At 45.7% G+C, this 23,553-nt stretch overlaps 1 protein-coding gene across 2 annotated transcripts in view; it reads right to left on the bottom strand.

Annotated features, from left to right (window-relative positions):
* The window catches only part of SYNE3 (spectrin repeat containing nuclear envelope family member 3), a 97,330-nt gene that overhangs the window by 36,874 nt on the left and 36,903 nt on the right, over window positions 1-23,553 (bottom strand). For both annotated transcript variants that reach the window (XM_081016085.1, XM_081016086.1), the window contains exons 6-15: window positions 18,960-19,121; window positions 16,935-17,279; window positions 16,496-16,632; window positions 12,542-12,716; window positions 10,436-10,618; window positions 10,109-10,252; window positions 8,234-8,368; window positions 4,733-4,894; window positions 3,164-3,327; window positions 637-760 (exon numbers count right to left, since the gene is read on the bottom strand). In XM_081016085.1, coding sequence (XP_080872211.1) covers window positions 637-760; window positions 3,164-3,327; window positions 4,733-4,894; window positions 8,234-8,368; window positions 10,109-10,252; window positions 10,436-10,618; window positions 12,542-12,716; window positions 16,496-16,632; window positions 16,935-17,279; window positions 18,960-19,121 — 1,731 coding nt within the window. The remainder of the gene's footprint in view (window positions 1-636; window positions 761-3,163; window positions 3,328-4,732; window positions 4,895-8,233; window positions 8,369-10,108; window positions 10,253-10,435; window positions 10,619-12,541; window positions 12,717-16,495; window positions 16,633-16,934; window positions 17,280-18,959; window positions 19,122-23,553) is intronic.

Genomic DNA, 23,553 nt, shown 5'->3' with positions numbered 1-23,553 from the left:
CACTGGCAACCGGACAGCATCTGCCACTGTAACTGTGAGCAAACAGGCCAGCTTAGGGGGTGCAGCAGAGCAGCTTTTGTGGTAGATCTGAGTTTGTGAAAAACACACACACACACACACACACACACACCCACCCCATTCTCCCTACCAAGCACCAGTTGGGCGAAGCAAAAATAACGGACAGAAGAGCCCAGTTCATATTGCATACACTGAACGGAGATATTTAGCATCTTACACAGGTACAAATCTACAATGCGCTTCCTGACAAAGGCAAGTCTGAGCCAATCTGATTTCCACCCTCAGAAGTTGGTGAGAACTATAGCAGGGTTTCCCAATCTTGGGTCTCCAGCAGATTTTGGACTACAACTCCCATCATCCCTAGCTAGCAGGACTAGTGGTTTGGGATGATGGGAATTGTAGTCCAATAGCAGCTGGAGACCCAAGTTTGAGAAACCCTGACCTAGTGTCTGAAGAAGCGAGGGAACACAAGGGAACACAGCGCTCTGGCTGAAACAGGTTCTCACCTTTATGACCCCAGCTGTGAAATTGCTACAGGGGCTCAGACCCGTTTCTTCGCCAGCCCTGTTGCACAAAACTTAAGTCATAGCAAAAAGGTGACTAAAATGCTTTTCTCACCCAGGAGTGGTTGAGATCCTCTGTAGAGCGAATGGCAAAACCATGGGATGACAGGTTGGCTGAAAAGTTTGTTTTCTTGCCGGCATCTACTGTTGTCCTGTTTGGGTAGATTTTCTGGAGGAGACTATGGTCAAACCGAAGAAGGGGAGGGGAGAGGAGAGATAGTTAAGCTAAGGCTTGTAACGTTTATAAAACTCCACTGCCTCCCTTATTCATCCTGGGACCATCAACTAAACCGTTAAGCTTACTAAAGATTCCTATGGGCTACATAGTGTGTTGAAGCTGTGGCCAATATTGTCATGAGCCCTGAGCTGGTGTCCTTGAGGGAGCCGTCAGATGAGGAGGAGGGATGGAAGGAGCATGGGGGAGTTAGAACCCCAGCCCCAATCCACTCCAGAAGGATAGGAGAACCCTGAGATGAGTGCACAGGGGGAGGAGAGGGGGGAGACCATTCTGTCTGGCAAGCAGAAATGCTTGCACTGGGAACAACCAGAAGAGTGAGGCATTAAATCCCTGCCTTCATCTTGATTCATGGATGACCTTGCTTGGATAAGCTTTCTCTGACATTCTCTAGCAACTGAACCACCAGCTCCCAAACAGCACAAGCACAGCAGCATCACGGGACGAAGCAGAGGTGTAAAAGATACCGTGACAAGTTCCTGCCAGTGGGTTTTATTCATTCTCCCTGGACGTGGTCTTGCCGTTTTAAGGCCACTTTTTAAATGGATCGTTACTTTCCAGGGGATTGTTCTAGCAGAGCGCTCCTAGCTGTGATTAGGAAACGGTTACAATACGCGGCTGGTTTCTGAACTGATGAGGAAACCTGACAGGCTCAGGAGGTGGGGAAAGAAAGAGCTACTTAGATTGGAAAGTGTGTGTGTGTGGGGGGGGGTGGAAGTCTGGGCAAAGGAGAAAAGCATACAACTTGCCAGGAAAGTTATGGATAAAGGAAAGGGGGTGAAAGCTCAAATTCCCAGAACCCCACAGTGATTCATAAAGACTTAGATGGTATTATTCAGCTGCATTGGGAAAGATCTAAAAATTAATGCTTAATTATTGGAGCTTAAGTGATTAAATATTGGAGCAGAAACACACACACAGAAAAGGTTAAGTGTGGGAAGATCACTTAAGTTTATGGCTATGTACACACTATGCATTATTATCAATAATAATCAGTGCTTTTTTCTAAAAAAAAATGTTTAGGGGTACTCTCATTTTCCTACTCATTGAAATACTGCCCCTCAACGAGGCCAAACTTAGATTCACAAAATGTTTAGGGGTATGTGTACACCTGCGTCCCCCCAGGACAAAGCACTGTGAATAATAATAACGATAATAATGATAATAATAACTTGTGCCCTGTCCCAGACACTTTGGGTGGCTTCCAACATATATAAAAACATAATATATTTAAAGCATACTTTCCCCCGAGCCAAAGAACCCTGGGAATTGTAGCTCTGTGAACTACAGTTCCTAGGATTCGTGGGAGGGTGAGGAAATGTACTTTAAATGTACAGTGGTACCTCTAGATACGAATGGGATCCGTTCCGGAGCCCTGTTCACATCTAGAGGTAAACGTAACCAGCAATAGCACGTCTGCGCATGTGCGCGTCGCTTTTCGACGCTTCTGCTCACACGTGTGACATCATTTTGTGCGTCTGCACATGTGCAAGTGGCGAAACCAGGAAGTAACGCGCTCCATTACGTCCGGGTTGCCGTGGAGTGCAACTCGAACCTGCTCAACTCGAAGCGTATTCAACCCGAGGTATGACTGTACCTTATGAAAATGTCTCTCTACTTAGAAAAATTATAAGGGCTTATTGGAAGAGAATTGGTTCCTGCTTGTAGGCTTCCATAGAGCACAAATGCTGCTGGGTTCCTTTGTTACCAGGATACAGCTTTATAAACTGTGGGATGCATTTAGATAAACAGTTTAACCACACTAGAACCACTGCTGCAGCATTTTGGAGCTTTCATGCAGCAGTTACTCAGAAAGGAAGCCACTCTGCCTGCTGCTTCCTGTGCCGTGTCTATATCAGAACTGTTACTTAAGCACTTGCTGAGTAGCCATGGGCAACATGGCATTGCCAGCAGGCGAATGAACAGGTTGGTGGAGGAGGAACCATCACTCCTCTGCAACTAGAAAAAGAAACTGAGCCGACTGGCAGAGGAGGGAAGCCTCTGCCACAGCCGGCAACTTTTGCAGGCTAGTAACTTTAGTGGGCTTATTTGCAAGGCTGAGCGACATTGCCAAATGAGGATCGGCAGGCCCCAAACTGGAAATGCTACCTAAGGGCATAAGAAGAGCCTTGCTGGAAAGGCTCAAAGGCCTATTTGGTCTAGCACTCTGTTCTCACACTAACAAAGCAGTTGTCTCTTGGAAGCCCACGAACCACACAGACCTTTCAAAGTGTTGAGGAAATGGGAGCTAATAATGCAACCACGGCTTCGCCTGCCCTTTTGCTCCGTCCACCCTCTGTGCCAGCAAACTTGGAGTGCAGAATATCACAGCTGCCTATCTGCCTACCTTGACATCATGCCTTCGAGAGACTCGAAAGATTCCTTTAGCCTCTTCACTTTGGTTCGGATGTTCTCAGCACCTTCCAACGAAGAGTTTTCTGCCACCAGCTGCCCATGGGCTTCAGTGAGGTGCAGCTGAATCTCTCTGTCTGGAAACTCAGTTTGCAGCCTCTGAAAGGCACAGGGCACAACACGCAGAATCATGTAGATGCCACCAAAGTATCTCTCCATCAACGCTGAGCCAGACAAGCATATTGGCAAGGCAGCTGCAGCAATGGCTTGCCTCTCCAAAAGGGTATTGGAGAATGTGATGCTAATGTCCAGCACCAAGATGAAGGTCTACCAGGCCTGCGTCTTGAGCATGCTGCTTTACGGAAGTGAGTTGTGGGCAACTTACACCCGCCAGGAGCGATGCCTCCACACCTTCCATATGCACTGTGTCAGGAAGATTTGGGGCATCACATAGCAGGAAAGAGTCTTAAACAAAGGCATGGTCTCCCAAGCCCACATTCTGCACTCCTGTCTCAGCAACATCTACGCTGGCTTGGCTCATGTCCACAGAATGGAAGATGGCAGGATCCCCAAGGATGTGCTCTATGGGAGGTAGCTTCCAGCTCTAGGCCCAGTGGTAGACCAGCTCTGCAAATGAGGCACGAAGGCTGGCAACATTAACCCCACCCTATGGGAATCCTTGCATACAACCGCAGTGCCATGAAACAGACAGATAGGCTGTGTATCCATAGCAGTGAAAAGAGGAGGAATTGCCACTGGGAGGAGCACAGAGAGAAAAAACGCCATGGTGCATCTGCAGCAGCACAACTGGACGCCTTCATCTGCCCCAGCTGCAACAAAACATGTCTCTCTAGAATCAGTCTCTACAGGTACAGCAGATGCTGTAACTCTTCAACAGACGGATGCTAACAGTCTATGCACAGTTGATGCTTTTGTAAATGGAAACAGAAGAGGACCCCCTGCTAGATCAGCCACGGATCCATCTGCACCCGGGATGGGGAACCCCTTTCAGCTGCATTTCCTTGAGGGCAACATTTTAGGGGTGCAAGGTTGGTTGGAAATGGCTGCCAGAGGCAAAGGTGGGTGTGGGTCAATGGATTTAATACTTTGTTTTGTACAGCAGGTTACGTTTCAGTCATACAAAAGTCAAGGGCTTCTGCACACACATTCACACTTCTCCACCCTTTCCTCCAGGCAAGCGAGAGCCTTTATCACTTGAGAAGGGCACAGAGCAAGGGCTGGTGAGAAGTGTGGCTTGGCAAGAGTGACCGAGGAAGGGATGTGATCTGGAGGCAGTCCCAAGGGCCAGACTGAGAAGCTTGGAGGGCCACATTAGGCCCTGTGCCTGAGGTTCCTCACCTTCATTCTAAACCGAGGATAGGGAACCTGTGGTCCTCCAGATGTCGATGGACTACAATTTTCTCCACTCATGACCATTTGCCATGCTGGCTAGGGCTGATGGGAGTTGTAGTCAGAAACACCTGGAGGACACCAGGTGGGGGCAGGCGGATTTGTCACCTGCACAGCATGGCTATGACATCACAAGGAAATAAATGTTCCTCACCTCCAAGTCCAAAGCCCTGTTGTTCGTTTTCCACCCTCCATTGCCATCCTGATAGGACTCCAGCTTCTGCTTGGTCACCGTCAGCCACTGCAGGAGATCTGACGATTTGTCATTAAATGTCCAGTGGACTTGGACGTGGTGCTTGCTCTGGGCTGTCATGTTCTACAAAGAACATCAGGGAGAACCACATCAGTAATCAGTCACAACAGAGATGTTTTGGTGGCTCTCCTTGTTATCTCCTAGTGAGCAAGGATGGTGCCTTAGGCCTCCCTGCATATTGCACAGTCCTGGGCTGCAACGCAGCTCCAGGTTTCATTCTGACACTCCTTGAGATGGGGGAGAAATTTGATTTCATGATTTTAAAACCACATGCATCAAACCAGAGCTTTCTAAAATGATATGAGAACCAAAACGCAGTTGAGCCATCCTTCAAAATAATTCACACCAACCCAAATGTTGCAAAGCAATTTGCCAACGAAACAGTATTTATGAAAATGCAGATTTTAGGAGAAAACGTGCATAAAAATGAAGATGTAATTGAAAGTAACATACAAAAATTCATTGCATTAGGAGGTAATGTTTGTGCACACAGGATTGTTTATTGGGAGAAATTTGTGCTAAAATGCCTGCTTAAAGTGTATAGTACCGGTGCTTTAAATGTATAGTACCGGTGGAGCCTTATTTGCAGTCCTATATACACTCACATTGCAATAAGCCACATTGAACTCAACAGTACTTTTTTCAGAGTAGAAATGAGTACAATTGCGCTGCAAGTTGGCGGCATGAGCAAACCATTTCCATAAATGAAAAAGGAGGGTAGATAGCAGACCAAAGTAACATCTGTATCAGCAGTAAAATGAGATCTTTCTTAACCAGCACGCAATTAAAAGAACCCTTGCATATTTAAAGCTGGCCACACGGTGGTGCTCTAGGCATAAAAATGCATGATGCAAGTGTATCCCTGGGGATGAGGGAGAACTTGCTTGGTCCGATTTTCACAGTGGACCTGTCCTGAATTGATGCTCTCAAATGTATTTGTGGATTAGAACACAACTCCAAGTCAGATTATGCCCTTTTCAGGATATTGCAGTGCATTTTGGGGGTGAATAAGAACTTAAAAGATGTGGAAGGTGTATAGAAAATGCACATTTTACTGGTGAAAGCACTGGAAAGTTTGGATTTCATGCTAGAAGTGTGCATAAGATGTGTACAAAATGCATACAATGGGTTTGAACAGGCCTATGGCTGAGTGACAGCGAGACCAGAATGGAATGGAATTGGTTGCTCAGCCAATCCCTACATTTATTTATATTTCTGATGAAGTAGGATGCAGCACAGGTAATATATACAGTGGTATGTCAGGTTAAGAACTTAATTTGTTCTGGAGGTCTGCTCTTAACCTGAAACTGTTCTTAACCTGAATCACCACTTTAGCTAATGGGGCCTCCCACTGCCGCCGCGCCACCGGAGCATGATTTCTGATCTCATCCTGAAGCAAAGTTCTTAACCCAAGGTAATATTTCTGGGTTAGCGGAGTCTGTAACCTGAAGCGTATGTAACCCGAGGTACCACTGTGTGTGTGTGTGTGTGTGTGTGCGTACACACACACACACACACACACAAATATATATATAAAATAAATAAACACACCCACGCACACAGAAATATGTATGTTTTGTGCTGTAAGGCACACTTTTTTCTTTTCTCAAAACCACAGACCTAAACAGCCAAACCACCATGCAGGGTAAAATCAAAAACAAAAAAAGGAGTTCTCATTCATGGTGGTGCTTTTTTTTTTTTTTTTTTAAGTCTTCCTAAAAGAGGATTTTGACATTTACAAGCAACTTTATCCCTCTTGAAAACCCAGCCCAAATTTCTGCATTACTGTACATTTTTTATCACCACCTTTAGATTTCGGTTTGGCCGATCAAACTAAAATATTGCAGCAAGCTTGTTGTTTCTTTTGAGAACGAGTGTAGACCTTTATTCCCCCACCAACAAATCACTAGACGCTAAATTGATTTGCTACGTTACATAACACTATTTGTTTCCAGCGGTTATAATCCTCTGGCAATAAAATGTGTGGATGATCTAGTACTAAGATTCTCTGCACAACAATATATAAAGGCCAGATCAATGCCTGAAGTGGCGGAGACACCTCCCTCCCCCGAAAGCTTTGGAAAAACACCAAGATGGATTTTTATGTCCCATGCATCAGCAGCCTTAAAGCACTGAACAGAGACTTCCAGGTTCATAGCAGCGACAACAAAAAGTTCCATTTTTAAAAAAACGTCTTGAGAGTCCATCCCGGACCGCTGTGGAAATAACTTCCACTGAACTCAGCTAGACTTGCTTTGGATCAAATATGCACAGAGAATTAGGCTCCCCAGAAGCTAAATATGCGATCTTTAGGAGGCAAATGACACTTACTGTTAAATGTGGCTTTGCATTTGTCCTTAAACCACAGCAGCAAGTGTGGAGGCCCAGGCAGGACTTGGCTTGTGGCAGGCATTGTATTGAAAATCTGTGCCGCTGCCCCTCGCTACTATTTGCACTAGCACCAATGAAAATAGCAACTGTGGTATAGGAGTGCAAATATCCAGAGTGTGGGGTCAGGTGGGATTGCTATGAGGAATTATAAAATATGCATCAAGCCATTGTGTCCACAATGAATGCATTGTGTTGACTGGGTTTGATACATTGACAATAATTTCTGATCAAATCCCACATCCCTCTGCATCTCAGGCCATTTCCTCTACTGCCCATTTCTCTTGCTTGACAAGTCACGTACACACTTACAGGTAGGCGTCCTGGGTCATCAAAGATAGTGGGCAAGTTTCTTTGATGTAGCTTTTCTGATATGTTAATCTAAGGATGTTAATCTTAGGGCCAGGAAACAGATCTCACCTGAAGGTGATAATGATCGCTGTCCTCCTGGCCATCCTTCTTATCATGTATATTGTTTGTTTATCACCTCCAGGGTTGCCAAATGTACTCCTTTGTAGTTCTGTTTTGTTTACCCCAGAAATATGTGTGCTTAATTAGTGTCAGTAGTTTAACCCCTATGTAGGGTTTGTTGAAATGCTCAGAAGAAATCTGATTGGTTCTTACGAACACTCTGTAAAAAGTTCTTTTGTGAATAAAACAACCTGGGCTGAGGGGTAGAGGGCAGAGATTATTATACGCACCCTTCCCAGTCTTGCTGGTTCAAGCCTCTGTGTGTATTCTTATTAATCAGAGTTCAATCCTTCCTTTACTTTCGGAACACCTCACTGTGGGGCGGTGGGGGAGGTAAAGCAGTGGTGGGCAACCTTAGGCCAAGGGGCCAAATGAGGCCCTTCAGTCCTCTCCATCTAGCCCTTGAAAGTCTCCCAGAGCCACGCCATTCACTGACCTTGCTTTGCAACCAAAGCGTTTTTGTCCAGCTGGAACTTGTGGAGAAACAGCTGCAGAGATGCAAACTATGCCACAAAGCAAAACATTGAGCGAAACCTGATTTACCTCCAGAGACCTCTTCAGTATTTGATAGCTGGATGAAAGCTGCTTGGTTTTATTAATCTGCGCTGGGTCGGACTGCGCGAGTTTTTCCAGATCTTCGATTTGAACAGCGCACTCTGTCATGTCTCCTTGGATGACCTGGAGAAGAAGATTTCACATTGCACAAGTTGTCAAGTGTGAAGTCTCCCTTCCTGGAGACATTTGCACTGAAAACATTGGCATCAGGGGCCAGGGCTAGTCGGCAATATATGGCGGCATCAGGGGGAGGGACTAGTTGTCATTGGGGGTTGGGATTCTCAACCAGCTCTGGTCCCACCCGCTCATGCATAATGCCTGGTGATGATTGTCATCATCATCATCATCATCATCACCATCATATATTACTTATACCCCACCCATCTGGCTGGGCCTCCCCAGCCACTCTGGGCAGCTCCCAACAGAATATTAAAACACGATTAAAACATCAAACATTAAAACTTCCCTAAACAAGGCTGCCTTCAGATGTTTTCTAAAACTCAGATAGTTGTTTATTTCCTTGACATCTGATGGGAGGGCGCCACTACCGAGAAGGCCCTCTGCCTGGTTCCCTGTAACCTTCCTTCTCGCAGGGAGGGAACTGCCAGAAGGCCCTTGGAGCTGGACCTCGGTGTCTGGACTAAACAATGGGGGTGGAGACATTCCTTCAGGTATACTGGGCTGAGGTTGTTTAGGGCTTTTAAGATCAGCACCAACACTTTGAATTGTGCTCAGAAATGTACTGGGAGCCAATATATGTTACATGGTCTCGGCGGTCGCTCCCAGTCACCAGTTTAGCTGATACCTGAGATCATAGAATCATAGAATCATAGAGTTGGAAGAGACTACAAGGGCCATCGAGTCCAACCCCCTGCCAAGCAGGAAACACCATCAGAGCACTCCTGACATATGGTTGTCAAGCCTCTGCTTAAAGACCTCCAAAGAAGGAGACTCCACCACACTCCTTGGCAGCAAATTCCACTGTCGAACAGCTCTTACTGTTTGACAGTGGATCCTTTAAGTGGCAATGCCAAGGATTAAACCAACAGCCTTCTGCAGCCAAAGCAACTGCCCTGCAACTGAGCACAGCAGGGGGAAAAGCCTCACAGTGAGGATATTCTATGTTGTGCCTTTTACATGATGCCATATGCAGAATTGCTCAAACAACAGTACCACCCGCAAACCAAACAAATATGTCAGGAACCTGAATGCCCTAACACATTCATTAGGGGCAATGAGCACCCATCTCTAACTTTTATTATCACCACCACTCCCCGCAGTTCAGCAGCTTAGCATACAATTCAAGCCACATTTTAAACTTCAGAGCTAGTGGCAGAGAGAGTCTGGGAGCTGGGGAAGGTACTGAGGAGTTCTTGTTTAATCGCAACAGTTTTGCACACTGTCACATAGAAGTCTCTTCTGTACATTACTATGTATGTGTAGGAGAGAATGAGAGCCTTGCAAAGACATCGGAGAAGGTGTGCAGAGGTGCACATACAGAAATGGTAGAGAGTCTCAGCTTTCAAAATGAAGGAATTGCAATTAATTATCCCACCTTTCCTAAAAACAGACAGGCTGGTGGACATGCTCTCTCTCCTTTTTTCCTCAAAGCAACTTTGCAAAATAGAACAGACACAAGGAAAGAGAGTGATTGTCCCACGGCTATCCGGTAAGCTCTGTGGCTGAGTAGGGATTTGAACCTAAGTCTCACAACTCCAGGTCCAATGCACTGACCACTACACTACACGGGATCTCTCGCTCCTGTGACTCCACAAAAACACCCTGTGCATTGATGGTGCTCTTTTGCCTGAGTAATGACATCCACCAGAACAGAATTCTTCTGAACAGGAACCATCCAATTACCTGTAGCCTCTGCAGTCGGGCTTCTTTGCCCGCCAGGTCAGGCAACGGTTTCTTCTCTGCCTCCAGCTTGGCTCTGATAGCAGACAATTTCTTCTGCAAAGGCTCGAAGACCACGTCAAAGTCTTTATGCTGAGACACCAAAGCCTATCCGAAGAGAGAGAAGATTGTTTTTTTATTCCACACAGTTTGGCATGATTGCCTTCCGCCGCTTACTCTGCCAGACTCACATGAAGGCATACAAGTGTATCAAATAACAAGAGGACTCATGGTCCCAAAACACAAAATTCATCCCGTGGCCTAAGAGCAAAGTCCATAGAAGCGTCTCACCTGCAACCTGATTTTGCTCTGAAGCAGACTTTTGTGCAGGTGTTCCGTTTCCTTTGCAGCATCAGCTGCTTCAGCCAGGAGCGACTTTGCTCTCTCTGCCTCGAAAATGCTGCCCAGGAAATCTTTCTTCATCTGCAACATCATGAGCTGCTCCTTAAAGCGAGAGCTTTCGGCCAGAAATGCCTACAGGGGAGAACACATTTTCACATGAATAATTTGTACCCTGCTTTCCAAAATAGCACCAACCCCACCATTAAAGTCCAGCGCATGTCAAAAATGCAGCAATACACATGAAAATCTGAGAACCTAGCATATAAAAGCCTCCAAGAAATGAAAATTTTCAAAGCCCATCTGAAAACAGGAACAGGCTGGGCAAATCTCTCTGAAGAGAGAATTCCCCAGCTGCGGTGCCAACACAAAAAAGGCCCTATGTCCTGTGTCCACCAATAAAATCCTTGCTTCCAAGCCCAATGGAATGTGATAGTGAATACCTTTGGTTTGGTATTTTATAACAACTGTTGCTGTTCTTAGCTTGTTTTTAAAACTCCTAAGTTATTACATTGGCTGCCACCGTGAGCTCACTGAGAAAAGGCTGTTGTATAAATGTTCTCAATGATGACTGGCCAGAAAGCAGAGCTCTCGGATCTCAGTATCAGGGACTGGGTAGATTTGTACTAGTTGGGGTGAAAAAATGCTACTGGCTATGGAATCTATGTTCTGTCTCCAACCGTTAGAGGAAGCAAAATATCACTTTATGGGAATCGCAAGTAGGGAGAGCACTGCTGCATACAGATTCTGCTTGCAGGTTTGGTTGGCCGCTGAGGGAATAGGATGTTGGGAATTGATGGTTCTTTGGTCTGATCTGGTAGGGAACTTTTGCTCTTATGTGCACACACCAGTAACCTGGCCCCAGGCTGTTTAAGGTTTTAAATCTTCTATAGCTTTCAAGCTGTGGCCTGGGATTCTTGGGTTGTTTATGAGAGATTTCTTGGTGAGAAGATCATAGCGATGGGAATTCTTCCCCAAAAGACAACTTGTCCACTTCTAACCACCTTCATGGTGACCCAGAAACTACAACTAATGCAGAATGCGGAAGCTAGACTGATGACTAGGAGTGGCCACCGAGACCATATAACACCAGTCCTGAAAGACCTACATGGGCTCCCAGTACGTTTCCGAGCACAATTCAAAGTGTTGGTGCTGACCTTTAAAGACCTAAACGACCTCGGCCCAGTATACCTGAAGGAGTGTCTCCACCCCCATCGTTCAGCCCAGACACTGAGGTCCAGCGCCGAGGGCCTTCTGACGGTTCCCTCACTGCGAGAAGTGAGGTTACAGGGAACCAGGCAGAGGGCCTTCTCGGTAGTGGCACCCGCCCTGTGGAATGCCCTCCCATCAGATGTCAAGGAAATAAGCAACTATCAGACTTTTATAAGACATCTGAAGGCAGCCCTATTTAGGGAAGTTTTTAATGTTTGATGTTTTATCGTGTTTTTAATATTCTGTTGGGAGCAGCCCAGAGTGGCTCGGGAAACCCAGCCAGATGGGTGGGGTATAAATAAATAAATAAGTTGTTGTTATTCCTCACTGCTAGATTCTGCTGACTTGGGGAGAAAGGGAGGTGTGTTTCCATGCACAGAACTTAGGGTTCTTCGATGCATCCAGATCTTATCATAATGACAGCCATCACTGTGGGTTGAAAACAAACGGGGTTGTTTCGCTGCACATTTTAATCATGGCCATTTATATTTTTATGTTTTAATGGGACTGTTTCATTGTGCATTTTAATTATGGTGTGTTTTTAATTGTTCTGTATTTTAACAACATTGGGCAATTGGTTTTTATGTTTCGCGAAATGGCTCGGGAGCCATCCGGGAATTAAGCAGCATGTAATTATTTAATAATAAATGTTGTTTCCTATAGTAACAGAGAAGCCTTCCTTTAACGGGGGCTGCCCAGCAGTTGCAGAAACATCAGTGTCATGTCTCCTTGTCAGCAAATTATTTGTGTGTGTGTGTGTGTGTGTGTGTGTGTGTGTGTGAACACAAACAGGTTCTGTGTTTGACCAAGTTTTAGGCTTTCAGGGACTGCAGAGAATCTTGTCACCTCTATCTGATGCAGAAAAGCGTCTGTCAAGGCCGGGTCAGAGACATTCGCCGCTGTGTCCAGGAGCCTCTGAGCCGATGGCTTCCACAGCTGGAACTCTCTCACGGGGTTCTGAAAGCGTTGCCTCAGTTCCGTCTCAGTCTCGGTGCTCATTTTAAACGTCTTCTGCTTCAGGCTGCAAAAACAGACAGAGAACTACGCTACAAAGCTGAAGGAGAGAGGGAGAGGGAGAGGGAGAGGGAGAGAGAGAGAGAGAGAGAGAGAGAAGGCCTGGCTTTTCCTTTTCATTGGAAGCCAAATGGTCAATGCGCTCTGTGCTTTGCTCTTTTGACACAAGGCAGTTCAGTCTCTGCTTCATAATAATCCCGTTTTCTTGCTTCCGGGCAGCTGCCTCTGCCACTCAGAGGAACAGCAAAACCTTTTTTATTTTATTTTTAAGATACCAAGATGCACATTCCTTCCTGGTGCACCTGCCGTGTGGAATTACCATAAGCGGGCCTGTGCAACTGGAAAAAGATCGCCCGAGACAGACCACTAGTTTGCCTACCACAGCATTGTCTGCATTGAGAACAGCTGCATCAGGCCCGTCGTCCTGTTCTCACAGTGGCCAACTAGATGCCTGTGGGATGCCTGTAAGTAGAACATGAGTGCAACAGCGCTCTGCCCACCTGCGATTCCCAGCAACAGGAATTCAGAAGCATAAAGCCTCCGGAAGTGGAGGCAGAGCACAACCATCATGCCTAGTACTGTCTGGCAGTGGCTTTCAAGGGCCCTGTCCTGAGATGCTGGGGATTAAATCCAGAATCTTCTGCATGCCTAGCAGGTGCTCCAGCACTGAGCTATGCCCCTTCCCCTCCGACATAGACAGGCAGAAATCAGCAATGACTTCCCCAAATCAGAATCTCTTTGCTGCTTTACAAACACTTGGCAAAACACTTTTCTCTAGCTGGATGGAACCTGGCCAGATGCAGCTGCCAATCTTAATGGAGAAACATCTTTGGAGAAAACATCTCCTGGGTGTTAATTCTCCCTGGGAGAAACCTTTTGTTTTAGCTAAACAAGATACTAGAGACAGTGAGGAGTTTTCATCTCACTTGACACCGCACAGCAACATTCTCATTTCCCTTTGTATACAATAAGAGGAAGTTGCCCTCAAACTAGTTTTGGAGGATGAGAGGCCCTGCAACAACTACCTTTGCTGTTCTTCCGCTTCTGCCCCTTAAGGATTTGCCACTTCCTGCAAAGCAGTGAGCTGGCAGCAATCTGTTTTTTCTGCGTTGGCAAACGTTGGGAGTTTTCTTTTTCCTTGCTACTCCTCATTGGAAAGCATCCCAGACTTGCTTCCTAAAATCTGAACTGCCTTCTTGAAACGACCCATTTAATAAAGACAAACCTCTTTCAGCTTGCCAGCGTGCTCTGCGCTTGACATAAGGAAGACAGCTTTTCAGACGCAAACAAAATTAAACGCGCCTTTGCAAGACGGACGATCTTTCCTCCAAGTCTGGAAAGGTGTGGGCTATATGCTCGTCACTTCCTGATTCCAGTTAGCCTGGAAGTGCAAGTCTTTTGCCAAAGCTCAGGGGGAGAGGGAGAGGGAGAGAGAGAGAGAGAGAGAGAGAGAGAGGCTGGATTTCCTGCCTATCCCAGCTGAATGTAAGTAGGAAACAGGAGGTTGCCTATTAGAAACTGGCAGGATAGGTGTACCCAAAAATCTATGACGGGAAAGAAACTAGCCCAGCAAAACTGGAGCGAAGGGCCATGCCTAGCAATTCACTACTGTTACTGCTATCTCTGCTGGAGGAGACTCTTGAGAGTCCCATGGACTGCAAGAAGATCAACCCTATCCATTCTTAAGGAAATCAGCCCTGAGTGCTCACTGGAAGGACAGGTCCTGAAGCTGAGGCTCCAATACTTTGGCCACCTCATGAGAAGAGAAGACTCCCTGGAAAAGACCCTGATGTTGGGAAAGATGGAGGGCACAAGGAGAAGGGGATGACAGAGGATGAGATGGTTGGATAGTGTTGTCGAAGCTACCAGCATGAGTTTGACCAAACTGTGGGAGGCAGTGGAAGACAGGAGTGCCTGGCGTGCTCTGGTCCATGGGGTCATGAAGAGTTGGACACGACTAAACGACTAAACAACAACAACAACAACAGCTGCTATCTTTGTATTGTCTGTTTTCAAGCATGGCAAACAAGGCACAGAACATTTCAAGATAAGGATTACGAAGTATAAATGGGCAGCCCTAACCTAGAGACTAACAGCACTAACAGTGACCTACAGAGCAAGCTGGCTCTTAGGACAGATGTCACCCAGGCAAGCAGGAGAAGTGGTTTTGCTCAACTTTCAAAGCAGACTGCCAACACCTGACATTCAGAATAGACAGGAAGGAGGGCAGGATGCCATGCAAGGTAGCGAGAGGAGAAGCATCCTTCTTCCCACCCTCCCTTGCCACTGGAACAAATGATGTGATTTAAAACTGGCTGCCAACTGACTACTGAGCCAGGTTCAAGGCCTTTGTTTTAATTTGCAAAGCCCTGAACAACTTAGGTCCAGGTTATTGTAGGGACTTTCTAAGCCCTTATATCTCAGCACCATCGCTGAGATCGTCTGTAGGAGCGTCAGTGTTTGCCTCCCAAGTTTTTATTTATTAATTATTATTATTATTACTTTTTAAAATTGATATACCGCTTGATTATGGGGGGGGGGGAATCCTCAATTGACACCAACACGAAACTGAGCCATTCAGCGTCATTGCCTATTCCTGTGGAAAACTCTTCCAGCAGAGATTCAGCAGGTGCTCTCTGCATTAACTTTAAAAGGTTTGTGGGGGGAAATTCCTTGCTGCCAGGCTTATACAGACAAGTAAGGGGGGGGGACATTTCCCATAATAGTCAGCTGGTGATCTGCTTTAATATTTGTGTGATTCCTATTATAGTTTCACCGCTTTGATATTTTAAAATGAAACGACGGTCTGTTTCGGCACTAAGGGCAGGTGAGCTGGGTTAAGCAGCAGTAGATGGGAAGATACTATACCCTAAGTCAGACCACTGGTCTTTCCAGCTTCACATCGTCTACATTTACTGCCATTGGCTGCGCTGGATTTTAGACAGGGGTGTTTCTGAGCATCAACCTTTGTGAGTCTTTCTCCCAACTAAATGCTGCTGATGTGCTCCAGCACCAGAGTAAGGTTGGAAAAGTTGGATTAGTAAGGTTGGAAAAGACCAAAAGGCTTATTTAGGTCACATCCCAGGTATGTGACAGGACCATTCAGTACTTCAAGGAAGAACCAGAGCTTAGTGAGAGAGCAATTTGCTTTGCAGGCCCTAGATTTCATCCCTTGTATCTCCACACAGGGCTGAGAAGCACCCTTTCTGAAATCCTGGTGAGGTGCTGCCATAAGACTTATTTTATCCAATAAACATTTCCTCCTAAGTAAGGACACGTGGTTAAGGGTCAGCAGCAAAAGGAAGACTCTTGCCACCAACACTTTCCCCACGTATCCAATAATGGGATCTCCCACTTGACCTCTTTCTGCTACAGAGATGGACTCAAGGACAATGGTCCGTCGACTATAGTATCCTGTTCTCACAGTGGCTGAGGAGATGCCTCTGGGAAGCCTGCAAGCTAGACATGAATGCAACATCACTCTGCCCACCTGTGTGTCTCAACAAGTGGTATTCAGAGGCATAACACCCAAGGCAGTGGAGATGGAGCATAGTGAATATATTGCGCTAGGTGACCCAATGGACTGACTTGGTATAGCGTAGCTTTGCATGAATATCCCACCAAACAGAGCCAGATGTGAAATAGTGATCCAAGACATTTTGCTGCCTGGATAGAAGCCAAATGGTTCGCCTCCCCCCTCCACCATCCCATTTGAAGCAACTCTTCTCAGGTATAGTTTATTTTCAATGGCTACTTGTTCCTGTCCTCCTCGTTCCCCCCAAATACCTTTGATATTCCCGTATTACGCCTATCATGCTTTCGGAAAGTGCTTGCGTGTCTTGCGAAAACCTGAACAAATCCTTCAGTTGAGCCTTCAGTCTCTCAACCTTTGATTCCTCTGCTGCGAGAGTTGCCTTTGCTGCCTTAAAACACAAAGGTATTATGATTTAAAATGCACACACACACACACACACACACACACACATCAAATCAATTTATCTTACTGGGCACATTTGCATATATTTTTATTCTGCATTTATCTAGAAAAAGGCAATTTTCTTGTTCCAGATTGCTTCCCTATTGCTCTTAAAATTCCCTGAGCAAAACAAGTTTGCATACTTCAATCACATGGGCATGTATAAGTGTAGATAAGAAAGCCTGGCAGGATAATACAGACTTAACAATTTCCTTGTTCCCTGTCTGTCCCTGACAAATAATCACTCACCATGAATTTTCTCCACAGAGTGATTAAGTCTTCGTCGCCTCTCACTCTGTCATCTGATTCAAAGGTGCTTCCTAATCTCTTCAGGCTTTTACGGAAGTCCTGGACCTCGCCTTCCAAGAGCCTGGCTTGCGAATGATAGGCGTTTTCCGATTTAAGGCTCTTCAGCAGCCTCTCTTCTTCCTCAGCGCTGACCACCTTCAGCTTCTCCAGGGCTTTCTTCAGATCCTCAAGCTCCTCTTTCAACTTCTCGGCTCCCAGCGGGGAGGTGTTCTGCATCACACCTGTAGACTGAGCTTCAAGATGACGCCATTTCTTTTCCCCACTCTTCACATCTTTGGCAATGTCCTACAGGAGAAAGGGGTTCAGAAAGAGTTACATAGAGGGACAAGGTTGCTACTACAACATCCCAGGACTAGTTAGACTAGATGAACCTTGGGGGTCGCTTCCAACTCTACAATTCTACCACTACTACTAGGTACATAGGAAACTGTATCGTTCTGAGTCAGACCCATTGGCCCATCCAGCTCAGTCTGGCTGTGGATCTCCAGGGTTTCAGGCAGGAGTCCCTACCTGAAGAAGCCAGGATTGAACCCAGGACCTTCTGCACGCAAGGCTCTACCCACTGAGCTATGCCCCTTCCCCAAATAATGCTAATAAATATTTCATTTTAAATGCTCTTCCTCCCAGAGTTGTCAATTTCCAATTTTTAAAAAATACCTAGAGCAATTCCAGGTTGCTGCTATTTTTTGGCCGTGATTCAATCGCATACCAGCAAATTCAGGTTACGCAAGTACAGTTGACTGAGAAGTCTTGTGCAACAAACCCACTGCCCCAAAACCTTGGACGTTTTGCTCTGAGAAAAGTGTGGGATAACGCTTGCTTTGACACAACACCATCTAACCTGCCCGCAAACAAACCAGAATGGGTGCCCGTTACATAGTCAGCTTTGTCTTATCTCCCTGCAAGCAAATCAGGATGAATGCCCAATGAGCAGGTCATGTGGAAGAACACCAAGTCAGTGGTCAGAGCAAGGGACAGGTCAGTGGGTGGAGCCAACGTGGGATTTAAGTGGCCAGAGGCAGGGCCTGGTATGTTTCTGTCTGATGGGCCCGGGTGGGCTTACTTAGAGGCAAGGAGTTGTGTTCTGAGCAGTAACATGTGACCAAGTCAGACCACCATTTTTATTTCCCAGAATGCCCCCAGTGTAGCGCGGCTCCAGGACATTGCAGGAAATTAAAATGTCAGCTAAATGTCACCTGGCGCTGCTCGGAGCACTGAGCCAATATACAGAGGTGTTCAGGAGTTAGCCTGTGCTGAACTGCTGAGGTCCACCTCCGAGGGCCTTCTGGCAGTTCTCTCACTGTGAGGTTACAGGGAACCAGGCAGAGGGACTTCTCAGTGCCCTCCCTGTGGAATGTCAAGAAGATAAAGAACTACAGAACTTTTAGAAGGCACCTGAAGGCAGGCTTGTATTGGGAAGTTTTTAATGTCTGACGTTTTATTATATTTTCATATGTGCTGCAAGCAACCCAGCCAGATAGGTGAGGTAGTAATAATAATAATAATAATAAATTAATAAATTAATAAATATTTTTTTTAAAAAAACAGTTGGTCAAGGATGCCACATGAAGATGCCTATCCTGCCTAGTTAATTTCTGGCACATTCAATTTTTGCCTTGAGGCAAAAATACCAAATGGGCACATAAATGCACTTCACAAGTTGGAAACCCTACCACCTACCAAGCATTGAGGGTTCCAACACTGGTACCATATCTCTTTTTTAAAAAAAAAAAATCCTCACAACAACCATGTGAGGTAGGCCGGACAGAGATGGCAACTTCCCCTAACCTGCTTGTGAACTTCAAAGCTGCAGAGGGACGGGATCTTTGAAATGCAGACTTCTATTTGGGTGGAACACATGAGTTCTTTCAGGGCATGCATTTCATACACCTGCTCATGGATGGACGAGGAAATAGGAGTAAAGCTTTCCGCTCGTGACAGAAAGCTCCGACACCATTCCAGTACCTGCAACGACTTAATTCTGTTCTCTGCTGGCGATTTTGCTTCTTGACTAAGGCAGGAGTTTAATCTCTCTGTCACCTGGGTCAGCCACAGCTGAAACTGGTCCACGTTGCTCTTATATCGCTCGTGTTCCTTTGTTATCTTTTCAAGCAGCTGCACTCTCCTCTGCAAAAAGAGAAACATCAGAAACAGGGAAAGCGAAAGTTATCTTTGTCCTCATACTTTGCATTTTTGAGAAACCCAGAACACAAAGAGCCTGTTCTTTTCCCTTTGCCCCTTCACGTGCTCGTGCACACACACACACACACACACACACACCCGTCACTTGGCTGCTTTTGGGAATTTTGAAACAGTCTGCTGTCTTCAGCTCAAGAACAAAACAGTGTGTCCCAGGCCTGAGGATGCTGTAATTACCAAGCACTTAATTAAATGAATGCAAGGTTTTCAAGGGCCTTGCGAGGTCACAGTCTTTCATTCTCTAGAAAAGAAAAGGCAAGATAACAAAAGAAAGGCTTAGCATGCCAAAATCTATCTGCAAAACATCCATGCTGGATTTCCACATTTTATACCCACAATTTCAAAACGCTTCATCTGCGGAAAAAGAATGCACTTCAATGCTGCTTACTTAGCTTTTGCACAATTTATTATGCGGATGAAGGCCACAGCCACCAGGGGGCCTGTGTGGGCCTTCCAATTTTCTACCCGTTTTTTGCTCATGAAAATACAGTAGTACCTCGGGTTACATACGCTTCAGGTTACAGAGTCCGCTAACCCAGAAATAGTACCTCAGGTTAAGAACTTTGCTTCAGGATGAGAACAGAAATTGTGCTCCCGCGGCGCGGCGGCAGAAGGAGGCCCCATTAGCTAAAGTGGTTCTTCAGGTTAAGAAAAGTTTCAGGTTAAGAACGGACCTCCAGAATGAATTAAGTACTTAACCCGAGGTACCACTGTACAAGGAAATCATTCTGCAAGCCTTTCTCTACCCAAGCGCTGGGGTTGGCTGGGGTTGCGCAATGGAACTTATGAAGTTTCGGCATTAACTGTCCAACTGGCTGCAGCCTCAACCTTGCACCCAACAAGAATTTCTTCCGAGTAAATCTGTAAACAGGCTTAGACCTTGCACCTTTATTTCAGTGGGAGAGTTCCACTTGCCCTTAATTTGCCCGTCAACGAGACCTAGGGCTTAGCAACACTTCCTCTTGCCATGCTTCTTTCCCACTTAGGGAAAACGGCTCTGTAGCGCGAAATTGGAGCAAATGGCCATTTGGGATTTCCCCAGATTGCCATTTGTTCCTATCTGTCGCTAAAGAGCAGGTTTTCCCTTGGAAAAGAGTGCAGCAAGGGGGAAAGAGCTCAGACCCAGGCTTCCTAGGCATGACACAAGTGGAAGTGTGAATGAGCTCCTAGACTGTGCTTGTTTTTTTCTGTGCTTGGTGCTTTATCGTGTTTTTAATATTCTGTTGGGAGCTGCCTGGAATGGCTGGGGAAACCCAGCCAGATGGACAGGGTGTAAATAATAAATAGGTGTTGTTGTTGGGAAACCCAGCCAAATTGTTGTTGTTGTTGTGTTATTCCAGCATTATCACATGCGAAAGGGTCCTCCTCCAACAGGCCTTTTAAGAAGAGAACTTTTATCCCAGTCTGCAACAATTTTTAACTGGTTTTTTAATTATATATATACAGTGGTACCTCGGGTTAAGTACTTAAATTCGTTCCGGAGGTCCGTTCTTAACCTGAAACTGTTCTTAACCTGAAGCACCACTTTAGCTAATGGGGCCTCCCGCTGCCGCCGCTCCGCCAGAGCACGATTTCTGTTCTCATCCAGAAGCAAAGTTCCTAACCCGAGGTACTATTTCTGGGTTAGGGGAGTCTGTAACCTGAAGCATATGTAACCCGAGGTACCACTGTATATGGAATTGTTTTCAAACATTTGTATTACTTTACATAATGGGATTGGTGTGTTTTTTAATTGTTTTATATACAGAACAGGTTTTACATGTTTTTCCACTTTTCCTGTTTTATGGTTGTAACTGCTTTGTTTTATAATTGTTTCATATTTTATAACAGCAGCAGCAACAACATATTGTACGTTTGCCACCCACCCTCTTCCCACAACTCACCTTGCTTCCCCTCCAACGTTATACAATGCACATTCTTTTGCAATCCAAGAAAATCTTTATTAAAAATTATTTCAAACAACAACAGCAATTTTATTATTTGTACCCGCCCATCTGACTGCATTGCCCCAGCCACTCTGGGCGGCTTTCAACAAAATATAAAAATGCAGTAAAACATCAAACGTTTAAAAACTTCCCTATACAGAGCTGCCTTCAGATGTCCTCTAAAAGATGTCTTCTATTTCATTGTTGTAGCCTTATGGTAAAAGTTGAGTGAGAAATCAAATAAACAAATAGGCCGTCTTTTGAAATGTTGTGACACATGGATGTTGAAAAACAACAGATCAAGGTTGTTTCTGAGACCTGACTTGCTCCTTATCTCATTTTCGGAATTAGATTTTCTGGTGAATTTCTGTAACCATGCGAACAGGTTACTTAGAAAGAAAAAAAAGCGAATCAAGGTTGCATGTTTCAGGGTTTAATGAGACGCTATCTTTTTAATCAGTTGGCCTTTTTGGCCTGGCTCTGCTATAATTTATAACTATTGCAATTTCTCAAGGCTTTTGAAAGCTTAGCTACTTATGCACATCTATCAAGAGGATCCAGACTATGGTATTTCTTGTGGAACCTGTCAGGCACACAAGTTGAGAGTTAAAATGTTATGACTGTATTATTTGTGCTTAGTGTTTCAGGGACGCAACCTTTTGTCTGGAACATTGTGTACAAAAAGAGATCCGAAATAACCAAGGCTAAAATGGTAAAAGCAATGCAAAGTGATGCCAAATGAAATTCCAGGTTGTTGTTGCTGCTTCCCTCACCTGAAACACGACAAAACCCAGACTTACCAGTTGGATTGCAGTGGGGAACGTGTTTATTTGCACTATCCTGCATGAAATAAGCATGTTTTGGGTCTGATTCTAACCCAGTGTACATAAACAAAGGGGTACACAGACTTTAGGTTTGTATGATTGACTCTGTTTTCTATCTATGGCCCGCCAACCCTCTCTAGGTGGGGCCATCCTATGTGCCGAGCCTAGAGAAGTGGGAGCCATCTTCTGAACCAGGTTGGGTCTTGTGGGATTGCCCAGAAGCCTCTGCACTATCATGAGGCTTCTTGGGAAGGTGGGACTACCTCAAGGTGGGGGTTCCTGCCATGAGACCTGCTTTACAACCCCTCCCCCCCCCGTCAGATCCCTTGCTGGGAACTTGGTTGGTCACTGGTTGACAGGGCTGGAAAGGAATTTTGCTCACGCCAAACTGGCATGCAGTTGTGAGCTTTTCACTTTCTCCCTCAGCGGGAGCTCTGTAGGGACGTTTGACAAAAAATAATAATCTGTTTCTTGTCATAACTGTGGAGCAGGAAAAGGAACAAGGCAGTGTGTGGGGTCTTGCGGGCAGTGCATTAGACAGCCGTAGCTTGAATGTGCGGTGGGGATGGCTTTGTACTGCTCAGCCAAGCTGGCCAGTGAAACTGACATACTTGGCCTGCACCACAGTGGAAACCTTGTGCTGGAAACGTCCAGGAGGGGACCCCAACAAATCAGCTGGGATGGATCATCGGGAAGCCGGTCATTATTCCTGCCCATGCCTAGACAACCCTGTATATTGCTGTCGCCAATAAAACTGTGTCCAGTTTTCACGCACAACTGCACTCCACATTTCAAGCAGCATCATACCACTTTAAACAGCCATGGTCCCCCCCACAAAGAATTCTAGGAAGTGTAGTTTGATATGGGTGCTGAGAGTCGTTAGGAAAGCCCTGTTTCCCACACAGAACTACAATTCCCATAACTCATTGGAAAGAGGGATTGATAGTTCAACCCAATGCTTTTTTTTCTTAAAAAATTGTTTAGGGGTGCTCTCATTTTCCTACTCATATTGAAAGACTACCCCTCAATGAGGCCAAACGTAGATTCACAAAATGTTTAGGGGTATGCGTACCCCTGCTTCCCCCCAGAAAAAGAACCCATTAAACCACTCTGGAAACTGTAGCTCTGTGAGAGGAATGGGAGTCTCCTAACAACCCTCAACACCCTACAGTTCCCAGGATGCTTTGGGAGAAGGCATGCCTGTTTAAAGTGGTATGATACTGCTTTAAATGTACAGTGCAGATGGGGTATCAATCTCCCATTTGTTCTACTCCTGGGATGAGGCCCACTCATACATGGATGCAATTGTAGAGTCCCGGGCCAGCCAGCCAGAGCTAGATGCAGAAGGCATGCACTTAGAATTTAAAAAGCATGGACCCGGGGATTTGATCTGAGCACCAGAACTGAACAGAGCTCGCAACCCTTTTGCACAAAAATCCACTCCTGGTTCCTTCATTTCGGCAGAGTAATTTAGGATGCAGGAGTCATTTTCTTGCTGCTATTGTTAAGCAATTGGTAGTCAGAAATCCCTACTGATCTCCTGCAAATCATCCAGGCTTTCCGCCCATTTCCAGTTACCACCCTCATTGATCATTCTGTTGGCCTCAGTCA

The sequence above is a fragment of the Podarcis pityusensis genome, assembly GCF_964106645.2.
Source record: "Podarcis pityusensis genome assembly, chromosome: 1".
Classification (NCBI taxonomy): domain Eukaryota; kingdom Metazoa; phylum Chordata; class Lepidosauria; order Squamata; family Lacertidae; genus Podarcis; species Podarcis pityusensis.
The sequence above is the reverse complement of the archived record's forward strand: the minus strand, read 5'-3'. Positions and strand labels throughout refer to the sequence as shown.